General features: G+C 47.5%; 2 protein-coding genes across 5 annotated transcripts in view; both read left to right on the top strand.

Moving 5' to 3' along the window:
• Positions 1-255: 255 nt before the first annotated feature.
• Positions 256-3,686, top strand: si:ch1073-224n8.1 (zinc finger protein 79). The gene is made up of 2 exons (XM_067257188.1): positions 256-1,446; positions 1,586-3,686. Exons 1-2 carry the CDS (start codon positions 705-707, stop codon positions 2,548-2,550), a joined length of 1,707 nt encoding a protein of 568 aa, XP_067113289.1. The 5' UTR covers positions 256-704; the 3' UTR covers positions 2,551-3,686.
• A 2,346-nt stretch (positions 3,687-6,032) lies between these two features.
• The window catches only part of ltbp3 (latent transforming growth factor beta binding protein 3), a 19,613-nt gene continuing 13,730 nt past the window's right edge, over positions 6,033-11,915 (top strand). For all 4 annotated transcript variants that reach the window (XM_067257015.1, XM_067257016.1, XM_067257014.1 and 1 more), the window contains exon 1: positions 6,033-6,594. In XM_067257015.1, coding sequence (XP_067113116.1) covers positions 6,351-6,594 — 244 coding nt within the window. In that variant the 5' untranslated portion in view covers positions 6,033-6,350. The remainder of the gene's footprint in view (positions 6,595-11,915) is intronic.

Raw genomic sequence — 11,915 nt, 5'->3', positions numbered from 1 at the left:
AAACATCTACAATCTTTATCAAATGCCTCTATTCTCAACGATTCATTTCTCAGTGCAGCATTGGGGGGCGGGGCTTTATTTTTTGTTCCCATTTCTTAACACAGTACAAGTTTCCTCTTAACCGGGGCAACCCTTCGTCACAAAACATTCAACCCTTGAAAGCAGGAGTAGTTAGCCAGCAGTTGCTAGCTAGCTAGCTAGCTAGAAACCACAGCCATTTACCAGATACGTGCAAATTGTGGCAGCTCTGTCAGGACCTATCTCGTGTTGTTAGCCAGGCTAGCTAGCCAGGAACAACGTTGTTTGGAAGTCGCCGGTAATAAAGGGTAATGTTGTATTACTAACGTAAGTTAATAATGTAAGTTTCAGCAGTCTAGATAATAACCGAACTTGCAAGTGGAATCAAAGTTAACTAGATCCGGCTAAGAAGATACATTTAGCTAAGGAGCTGCACAGTTGGCTAACGTTAGCCAACAATCAAGCCACGTAGCTAGCTTGTTAGCTAGCGTTAGTTATCTTGGCAACATCCATCTCGCGCTAACTTGCTTGTGTAACCTGCAGGCGTTATTTCAATTTAATAGCCTGGAACATAGACTTACAGTAATGAAACATTTTGGGGCCTGCTGAAAATATACGTTGCCGCTTCATCCTTGAGCAACCCGAAGAAGGCTAACTAGCTATCTTATCTAGCGAACATCGTTATCATGACTTCCAGGCGGAGTAATGTTAGTTGTAGCGGCGACATGCAACCATCTCCCTCAGGTAGTAATAGTACAAGCAGCAGTGGTAATCGTAAACAAAGTATAATCCCCCAAAACAGAGTTGTTTCAGACTCTTATTATGATCGCAAGGTAGATAAGCCTGGGTACGGGAATTCCTTAGCCTCACAGGTCAAGAACGTGACAGTATCGTCTTTAAAGACACGTTTAGCTCCGACCATCCGATCTGCATTAACCGTAGCAGTAGATACCCTCTTGGGCGAGGTAGTTCTAGTATTGAACGAGACTCAACAAGAATTGATCAACAAGGAGCAGGAAAATGAAAGACTCAAAGTTCGCCTCGAGGTATCCGAGAGAGAAATGAGGACTTTGCAAGAATGTCTGAGCAGTGCGCAAAAATTGATTGATCAGCTTCAAATACCGTACTCGGGCTCCCAGACTGTAAATCAGTCAGTCTTCGCACCCTCAATGTCCTCTATTGGGTCCATGAATACTTCTATGGACAGGAACAACCAGAGCCCCCAGAATGTTAATGGGTCCGATGCCCGGTGTGTAGCTGGGGTCAACCTTGGGCTGGGTGGCCCTTTGGATGAGTCTCTTCATGGATATGACAACAGAGATGACTACAAAATGTGTCAGCTTTCAATCCAACCAGATGGTTCTGTGACAAATCACTCTCTGGATTCCTTTGGTACCAACCCGTCTATCTGCTCTGACTCCAGGCCAGGTAATTGTATATCCCCTGCTGTTCTACACCTCCATTGTGTCCTACACAATGTCTAACGTGTAATAAAGTTGCCTCACTTCATTTTTGTTGAATGTTATACGCCACTAATTGTTTTCTTTCTGCTTGCTGATAAACACAGATGATAGGCAGTCCCAGGGGGCAAGCGGAGGGTCCAGGTTTGAGGTGAAAGAGGAGCAGGGGCCTGGTCTAGGACCGAACCAGCCCTGCAGGAGAGGGCCAGGGCCCCGGGGAGACGGCAGGGCAGGTGAACCAGAGCAAACAGCCCAGAGTGTGGGGGACCTGGGCCACATCCACGTGGTCGAGGAAGACGCAGCTGCCCGCTCCCTCAGCTACCCTCTCCGCCACCCAAGACCCGTGCGACCACGCTCCGGCCCTGGCGCTGATGGACTGAAACCAGTGGCCAGGCCTCCGGGGCCTGTGAGGTCGGACAACGTGTCCCCAGGGAGGGCCGAGGAATCAGCGGGTCCGTCGACCTCTGAACTGGCCGTGGACCCGGACAGAGATCGTCCACACCACTGCCTGGAATGTGGGAAGACCTTCCGCCTGATATCCAGCCTGAAGAAACACATTCGCATCCACACGGGAGAGAAGCCCTACCCGTGTGGCGTCTGCGGCCGGCGCTTCCGCGAGTCGGGGGCCCTGAAAACCCACCTCCGGATTCACACCGGGGAGAAGCCGTACTCCTGCTCCGAGTGCGGCAACAGCTTCCGCCACCTAGACGGCCTGCGCAAGCACCGGCGCACCCACACCGGGGAGAAGCCGTACGTGTGCGCCATCTGCGGCAAGCGCCTGAGTCGCCTGCAGCATCTCAAGCACCACCAGCTCATCCACACCGGGGAGAGGCCCTGCTCCTGCCCCTTCTGCCACCGCAGCTTCAAGGAGCCGGCGGCCCTCCGCAAGCACGTCCGCACCCACCGCGACGAGCCCGGCCATCTGGAACCAAGCATCGGCACCGGGGAAGAAATAGACCCAGACGCCATGGACGACATGAACAACCTGCACCCGGCTGCTCCTTCCCCCCAGATGAGGTTTGGCGAGTGGGGACCTGAAGGGGAAGACGGCTCGGTAGTGGACTGTGTGTAATGAGGGCCTGAGGCGAGGGCCTGAGGCGAGGGCCTGAGGCGAGGGCCTGAGGCGAGGGCCTGAGGCGAGGGCCTGAGGCGAGGGTCAGGGGCGAGGGCCTGGGGCGAGGGTCAGGGGCGAGGGCCTGAGGCGAGGGTCAGAGGCGAGGGCCTCCATCATGCTTTCGCCCGCTGAGTCGTGCATACTACAGTAGCGACAGAGCAAGATCCGACTCTGTCTTCCTATACCATTACTGTTCATCGTTCTCTTCAATTTAGCCCCCCCATATCTAAATATATCCATGTATACAGACGCCGCACACAGCCTTAGAGTGTTCAGTAATCAGGGTAGCTCAACATGTCAGAGACACTTCCGTGTGCCTGCCCCCGGACATCTCTTCGTGCTATAGAATCTTTTAGATGTGAAAATAGCTTTTAGAATATCAAGTGTACAACTTCTTTTCTCCCAGTGATTGCTTGTAATCTCCATCCTTAAATGTACAAAAAAAAAACAAACGTAAAAAAAATTACTACCTAGGCAATGTTTGTTGAAAACATCCCTTATGGTGCTCATTGTGTATGTTGAGATGGAATGGAGATATATGCAACCATGTCCAAAGATAATTATTTGGAAATGTACCGGTTCCTTTTTAACGATTAATACTAGTGTTTAGTGTAAATATGTATTTATCAGCATCTTTCTGTATGTTAGGCAGAGGGGCAATACATATCTTCCTTGCCTGTGTAGGTCAGAGTTGAGCTGTTCACTCCTAAAGCACTCTGGCCTGATCAGTGTGTGTGATCTATTTGAATCCTTGTACAATTACTGCGAGAAAAAAGTGCACAAAAAAGCCTGTTGATGAGGTAGTGATGCGTACAACCCAAAATAAAAATGATTTTAAATGGGCACCTGACCTGGAGTTAATCCTGGCATACACTTAGTGGGCTCTCCTGACCCACGGTAACAGGGTACCGCATTCTGTGTGTTTTTGCACGTTGATTTGAATTGAAATGTTAAATATTTGACTTGAATTTAGTATGAAATGTCAAATGATTTGCCTTTTTGACTTGATCTGTGTTGTAAATGTATTTTTTATTCATATGATGCATCCAGTTAACCTGTCTTAATGTCATACTATTAAAGGCCCTTTCTTGATACTGCTTTCGTATTGAATTTAAGACATCCTTTCAAGCAGCAGGGTTTTACGATGTGTGAGAGGTGTGGTCAGTTGCAGTCCTATACGTCATACATAGCTTATTACATAATATACTTCTTCTGTTCATGCATTTCAATTCTACAAAGGAGCGTGGGCATAGTAAATGTCCTTGTTAGCAGATGATACGGTCTCTGGTGTGGCCAGGCTGGTGTTGTGAAGACAGCCCTTCGTCTGGGATCCACTCATTTTCCACACGCAACTGGCAGTGCTACCCAACAACACTCCCTACCGGATATGGCAGTAAGGACACACCCACGCCCACAGACAGCTTACAAACATTGACACATAAAGGCCCTATGTCCAACTGGCTTGATTATAGTGGGATTTGCATGACTACACAAAACCCACTGATGCTGCTCTCGTCACAGAACTATTAATGCAGCGTTAGATGGGGTCACAGGCTGTTACGAGAGAGACTCGTGGTCAGGGTGTGCTGGCTTGACCGGGGCATAACAGCACAGATGCTGCCGGGAGAAGGGTTGGAACGCATTCCCCTGGTTGTCACGGTTCCCGTGTTTGAGAGTCAGCAGCCCTATATAGCCTGAACCACCTAGATCTCAATCAGCACCAGACGCTAGTGTCTCCGTCATCCATCACACATGTACGCAGGCTGCCTTGTTTGCCCCGGCCCCCGTGTGCCAGTGCTGACCACAGTGATGTATACAGTCTCACAGACTCCATGTGCCCTTGTGGTCAGCGCTGTCTGACACTGCAACTCCACAGTCCCAGTCTGAGAAGTCAGTCTGATGCCCTGCTGCTCCTGGTTAGATCCAGCGTAGAGCAGCTCGATACCTACGGAATCAAATCCTTCGATTTGAAAAGAAGCTGAGGCCTCAATTGTGTTTGTTTAACCTGCATGAATGCAGAAACAATTGGACTGCTGTTGTTCATCGGTGACTTGTAGCCTTGTCTCGGAGCGACAGCCCTCTCTCTAAGTCTAAAGCCTTTCTCGCTTAGTCTCTCGGGTGTGTGCAGGCAATGACAAACTGTCACAGTTTACAGAGTGTCCATAACCTATTCTTCACTATTACCCATCCATTAACCCTTGTGCTGCCTTCGGGTCACAATGACCCGAAGGTTCACAACTACCCATTGCTCTGCTTCCACAACTTTACCCAATACAAAAACAAATAAAAAGCATGAGACAGCCCGACGGTTAAAAGAAAATGCTTAAAGGCAGTGAACAAACAGTTTTGTGTGTGAGCCAATATGTTCAGCATTGTACGTTTGAGAAGTGAGAGAATTTGCTTGAGTGGGAGATTTCATGTGTTAGGCATACAACTTGAATATGTTCTATTTCTGTGTGTGTGTGTTTGTTTGATTGTGAGTTTCCTTTGAGCATGTTGTGTGCAAGTGTGTGTCTTGGCAGTGGATGTCGCTGTGAGGGAGAGAATCAGAGGCAGAGAAATGTGAGAGCAGCCTGTGAACTCTCCAGGCCCATGCAGTCATTTCCTTAGCGACTGAAAGCAAACATTCTCACTTTTCGAAGAGGAAGTGACTCAACCTGTTCTCTAGTCTTATACTTTGCCCCTCCGCCGCTAATCTGACCCCTCTGGATGATATCCTTGACCCTAATAGAAGGATCCTCTTCACTAATTTATTGCTGAGCTAATATGTGTGGTCTTCTCAACAGGAAAGCAATCACTTTAGTTCAAATATTTCCACTTTACTGTTCAGCATAATTGAATCTGCATTGCCTGGTAGTTTAATGATGGATTAATAGAGAAGATCTCACTGAACAAATTAGCAACTAAAATATATATTTGAATGCAAGTGCTTTATGCAATCATCTCATTTAGCAATTTCAGTTGAAGCTGCTTATGAACCAGTGGGTGGCATTCGAGGCATATTTCATCTAACCTGGATTTTAATTCCCTTTAAACACGCAGTTTCACGGTAAAAGTAGTTGCGCAGTTGTACAATTTCACGGAATTTAGTTGGGAAGTTCGGCTGGACGGACGGGGCCTTGTCGTGAATGGTGTTTTCCAGAGAGACACGCACAGCTGTGCTCTTTATCGTTCGCTGGATAGGGGAAAGGGGGTGTTAGGAGAAATAACCAACAACGAAACCACTTTCAGCTTAGTTCCTGCACTACCTGGCTTGCTGCCAGCTCTCTCTGGAGAGGGTTGGCCCCCTCTCCTTCTCTCCTCCCTTCTTTCCTAAACTCAGATACGCACACTCCAACCATCCAAGCAAAAGCAGGGAGAAAGGAGAGCGAAAAAACAGACTGGAATAGGGAAAGTTCTCTCGGTAACTTTGGGGTTGTTATGCTTTTGGTATTTTTACAATGATAAAAGATGACATACAGTGTATTATTCCGAATGAATCACTTTTACATGCGGGGTGACTAAACGTGCTGTTTTTAAAGGAAAGGAGGAAAAAACCTTTTACACTGGCGTTTTCTCCGCACATTTTCGGTGTATGAGGCACATCAGCCTCACAATCAACATTTGGAAATATACCTCTGAAAGTTGGACAAATTCTTTCAGACTTCGGGCGAAAAAAGGAATAGTCCAACCCAGTCCCAGAGCTTTGATTCAAATTGGATCGGTTTGTCACCGTGAATGCTCCCTTCTCCTTTCGCACAGCATTGAAGGATGCCAGGATGCCCTCTCTGATAATTTCCCATCTGCTCGTCATCTGGCTGAGTGTCCAGAGGCTGGTCTGGTGCGCCGAGCGCGCATCTACTCGGGAGCGCTTCAAAGTGGTAATCGCCCCTCTAATTTGCAAAAGGATTTGTTTGAAAAGCGGCCAGTGTCAGGACACATGTGAGCAGGGCAACAATACCACGCTCATAGGCGAGAATGGACAGTCAGCGGATACTCTCACAGGGCACGGCTTCAAAGTGGGTGAGTGATGATATGATTATATCAAAGATTATGTTACGATTCTATAACCATCTCCTGATTCCAAATGTACACACAAATGTAGTTGTTGCATCGCAATGGACTTTGAGCACATTCAATTTGTTGTTCCCCTCTGATCTTCTTCACATTGTCTGGTTTTATTACTGGTCTCTGCATGGTGTCATATAAAAAGTGGCAGGGAGCCATGCAGTCTACACTTTAGGCCTCCACACTGGAGGTTTCTGTTCCCTCCTCTCCCCTTATCCATTATGGACTGGCAACCGGTCCCATTCTCACAACGAACACAAAATATATTGAAGCCAATACTTTGTTTCCATTTTAATTCATGTGTACCCTACTTTGATGGATACCAGCTGTTGTCAGACATAGGATTTATATTGCCTCTGTTGAGAAAGTTATTATTTGTTCAGCATATGTATTAGCCATGATTAAGGGGTGTCCAATTCGTTGTTTATATGTCAGGCCTCAAAGTTATTTTGGTGTCGACCCCTCTCTCCACTCACGCGCACACACACCCACCCACTAATTAAGTTACAGACTTAGATTTTCTTGAGAACGCATCCAGCACCCAAAAATAAATGGAAGTGGTAAAAATAAACGAGGAAACTGATTTAGTAACTCTGAAAGCTACATTTATGGAGATGCATGCTTGAATGTGAGGGGTCGGCTGTGGGCCTCTGCGGTCAAAGGGTTTGAGACATTTACTCAGGCCTACACATTTAGTTAAACTCAGACCTAAAGAAACATCTGAAAGATTATAAAATGAAAACTGTTTTCACGAACTGTATTTGATTGTAATTGGAGTATAATTTGTTGTTTGACTGGTCATGTTCATACTTTTTTATGTTTATAGTGTTTTTCTTCATTCCAGCCTCCCAGCACATCCCGTCATTGCACAACCTAACCTAAAGCATTTATGCAAATATCACAGTGTGTATTTGTTACCATGAAGGGGATACATGTACTTTATTTATAGAAAAAAGCTACAACAAAATGACAAATATGAGTTAAAGTGCACAATGTTCTTTTCTACTGTGAATTGACTCTCATGTCTGATATTGTAAAGGCTCCATAAACTGTATTTAGGCAGTTGTGTTTTTTTTACCGTTGTGTGGGTTTGTCTGGCAGAGGCCACAGAGTGCAACTTGAGCCAGTGTCAGCCTTTGGCAGACCAGACGTGTGTGTATGTGTGGACTATACTGTGGACTATTTGGACAAGTGGAATTTTCTCTCTAGCATGTTAAAATGGCCGTGGTCAATGACAACAATACGAACACTTTTCCATATCGGAGACGTCGGACGCACCAGCTCCTCGCAGAGTCAGACTGTGGTCCAGACAGAGCAGGTCTGCCAGGCCCTTGTCCTACACTAAGTGGTTACCATTGCCTGACTTAAACTAACAATTTTGCAGAGATACCTCTGAGATGACATATTCTTCCTCCTTGTAGTTCTGTCCAGAGAGATGCGATCTTACCAAGCCTCTGAACCTTCAAATTACGGCTGATAGCTGCATGATTGTATCGGTCCCTAAGTAATGCTCGGTTAGACATAAGGTATTTTAATAGCCATAAAGCTTTTAACAAAACCGTCTATCCCCCCATGTTCCTGTAGAACTAAGCTAACTGTAACTACATCTTACTTTGCATTTTGCCCGGCAGTATCATGTATGTCCCAACTTCCCACTGTAACATTATAATGAGTGTGTGTCTTGGATAGAGCTTGTGCTGTTCTGTCCATTCATGACTGGTGACTGGGTGATATGAGGTGAGGGTGTGTGTGTGATATCACGGCAGCGAGGGAATGTGGGAGAGAGCAGCCCTGGAGTTCCAGACCACCCAGCCCTGGAACTCTCTGGAATCCAGAGGAGTTACACACATATTAGCAAGCTGCTGTAGAGGAACATTTCAATCACCTCACAGACAGGACAGAATGAGTGGGGTCCTTTGTCTGGTCTGTACCTCTGACTGTTCAGCACAGACACACATCTGGACCCCTACAGGAGCTGCACCCATTGTACGTGTGTGTGTGGGGGGGGGGGGTGACAATTTAACAACAACTGCTTTATGGAAACACACTGGTTTGGATTAGGAAGGCTCACACTGTAATTGTAATGGAAAATACATGGAATGTTTCTCTAGATATTATCAGGGGCATTAGGTATGTCTTATTTGTACAGTGTGTTTACATATTGTACTATTGTTGTGAGGCTCCCTTTTAGAAGGTTGCAGGTGGTTGGTTTGAATCTGACACTCCTGCTCCAGGGCATTCCAGAGATGGTGGTGACTGTGGACGAACAGCACTCTGGCAGTGTGACCAAACAGAAGTGGAATGGGAATTCAGTGAGGTCACCGATAGACATACATTCCACCCCTGCCCCCCACCCCCTCTGACCCCCTTCCAGTATTGACTCATAGAAGCCATGAGTCTCTGCCCACAGCACTTGGAGGGACGCCACTTTTTCCCTCCTCAAAGGTTGCTAGCGCTGAGGTATTCTGTCCAATAGCAACTGCCCTGAACCCAAACTAGACCTGCTCCTCTCCCTACACTGTCCCTCCCTGAACCTCCTGTATCTCTCGTGCAATGACGCTCGACCGCACACTAAGCAGTCACCGCAGTGCACCAACCTTGTACGGTCATAGCTAAGGGTAGGGCGGACCTTAGAGTTGCCATCCACCACCCTAATCATGGAGGTCATGTGAGAAATGGACATTGATGGCCCGGTTTGGTCAGGCAGAGAGCTATTCTGGACAGCCTTAATGAGTAATTGGATAGTAAACGTGTGTTTATTCTGAGTGTCCCGCTGTCCCTACATAGCTGTGGTTTGTTTTGGTCTTCCCTGGGCCTGGGTCAGAGCAGGGGCCCATGGGAGAAGGAAAGGTAAGAGAGAAGTCAGTAAAACAAGCAGCGCTGTATCTGACCTCACCCTGTTTACGGTTTGTTTTTCCACCAAAAGCCCTCTGCTCTTCCCCACACTCACTTCCTACTGCAGTGCCAAGCTATGGGTGCTGTGGTCTAGCACGGGCAACCAGGAACCTGCAGCACTCCGTCATGTGCCACAGGTCTGGCTATGCCCAGAGGTGAGGCCTGGCTGGAGTCTGCAGTGAAGCTGCGCTGCTCACACTTAACTGAGTATGTCTGCCTGGTCTAGTTAAAGGCAGATCCACTGCAATTAAAAATGTTTATCGGAATGTGTGTGCGTGTTTGTGTGTGTTTTGCAGGTGTGTGTGTGTGTGAGGGAATACAGACATACTCACATTCATGCGAAGCTTTGCGAAAGCTCCTCACGAGCCTTACCCCTGGTAAACTCTACATTTATAGAGTTTGTGTGTTTGTTGCTATGTCTTTAGCTTAACCCAAAGACTATTCTAATGTTTATGGGAGTATGCATGAGCTCACATTTTCTCTCTCTTATTTAGACTTTTTTGGTATAGAGGAAAATATCCAGGGTTATCCAAGGCCGGAGTCATGATCTGAGTCCAAAACAGATTTGTTTATATCTGTTTGGGCTTCTGGAGCACCAGGTTAATCCCATCGGTCAAACACACACATCCTCTTGTTTATTTTGTGATCATGGATTTCTCATGGAATCTAATTCCTCCTCTCTGCGCTAATTCTGTCAGCGACTCTATTCTAGTCATGAACCGAGCACAGGTTGGAGACCAAAAAGTTGGATGAAGCTAATTGTTTTCAGCAGCCGCCCAAAAAAAGCTCCATAAAAACAAAACACCGATTAGAGGTTGTTTTCGCGAGGCGATGAGAGAGAGGAGGGATCATTGAGCGTGTGTGTCAGGGAGGAGACTGTCTCACATTCGAGGGCAGCGTCGAAACCAGGAGAAAGCCCAAATTTGCCACCTTTAGCACTCTTTACTCTGATTTGTTTAGCCAGGGGGAGAAAGGGAGTAGTTATTTAAAGCCGGGCAGAGGAATGCGAGTGCTGTGTGACTGCACCCCCACCATGGCAGCAGAGCTGCAGTGTGATTAGCCAGGGTAAATACAGAAGAACAGAGCTGCTGCCAGTAGGAGAGGGCCTCCATACTCTACAGACACTCCAGCCAGAGCCTCGGTAATATGGCTGTTCACCAAGCCCTAGGCCCAGGCCCAGCCTCAGCCCCAGGCAGCCACAACCCCAAGGCCTAACCTCAGTAATACGCCTGGTCACCAAGCTCAGCCCCAGCCCCGGCCCCAACCCCAAGGCCCAGCCTCAGAACAGAGACTGTCTGTGACATCAGCTTAGCCATGCAGTGTCAGCTCTCCTCTACCCTCTGCGCCGGGTCCCTGCTATGACTGTGAGATTAGTCATCTCCAGTGATTACATGACATCACTCCCAAGGAGCTGGTGCCAAGGCTCTCCCTGATGGACAGGGTTGCGCTGGGTTCATTGCCTTCAGGGCCGTGGAAACTACCTCACATTCCTCCATGCCACTTCAGAATTGAATTCAACAATCACGGATTCGATAATTACAAGCCTGAGACAGAGACTAAGCAGGGAGGGACTCAGAAAAGTGGTGATCACAGATGTGGTTGAATTTTCAAGGCCAGGATGATTTTGTGACTGCGTCAACATGCATGTGTGTTGAGCATTGGAACACACAGCGTTTGGATCGCTTAGGGCCGCTTCTCTCCCTGCCAAGGCATCCTGTGTAGAGAGAGTGACGGGCAGCGAGGGCTGAAGGGCTGTAGGAGTGCATTATGGGTATATACTGAGGGTCTGTAGGAGTGCATTATGGGTATATACTGAGGGTCTGTAGGGGTGCATTATGGGTATATACTGTGGGTCTGTAGGGGTGCATTATGGGTATATACTGTGGGTCTGTAGGGGTGCATTATGGGTATATACTGTGGTTCTGTAGGGGTGCATTATGGGTATATACTGTGGTTCTGTAGGGGTGCATTATGGGTATATACTGTGGGTCTGTAGGGGTACAGGATGGGTGTACGGCGTAAGGCCACTGAAGGCCTAGTTCCCAGGCGGCCAGCCGGTCTGCAGGAGGAAACGGCTGAGACTTTCTCAGGCCTGTGTTTTAAAAAGCTAGTGATTATGTCATTTACTCTGGGCTACGGCACAGCAGCACAAGTCTGGCGTGGTCCATGGGCTACTCTGTGCATGTGGTATGTGGTCTCATAGCAACAGTTTAAAGCATATTTGGGGATGTGGTTTCATTGCTTCCCTACTGACTGTAAAGGCAAATGCATTGTGAGTTGTTGTTATTGCCGGGCATCATTGTGCTCGTGCCCTCTTAATAGTGGTTGTTGTTGGTCATTGGGATCATGGCGCAACGTTATCTGTCAGTTGGTTGTAAAGA

The sequence above is a fragment of the Osmerus mordax genome, chromosome 19 (assembly GCF_038355195.1).
Source record: "Osmerus mordax isolate fOsmMor3 chromosome 19, fOsmMor3.pri, whole genome shotgun sequence".
NCBI lineage: Eukaryota > Metazoa > Chordata > Actinopteri > Osmeriformes > Osmeridae > Osmerus > Osmerus mordax.
The sequence above is the reverse complement of the archived record's forward strand: the minus strand, read 5'-3'. Positions and strand labels throughout refer to the sequence as shown.

What these genes read in the sequence shown, in the direction of transcription:
- si:ch1073-224n8.1 (XM_067257188.1), top strand. Translation starts at nt 705, where the DNA reads ATGACTTCCAGGCGGAGTAATGTTAGTTGTAGCGGCGACATGCAACCA. An exon ending in CTGCTCTGACTCCAGGCCAG is followed by an intron (nt 1,447 to 1,585) that starts GTAATTGTATAT and finishes TGATAAACACAG; the next exon opens with ATGATAGGCAGTCCCAGGGG.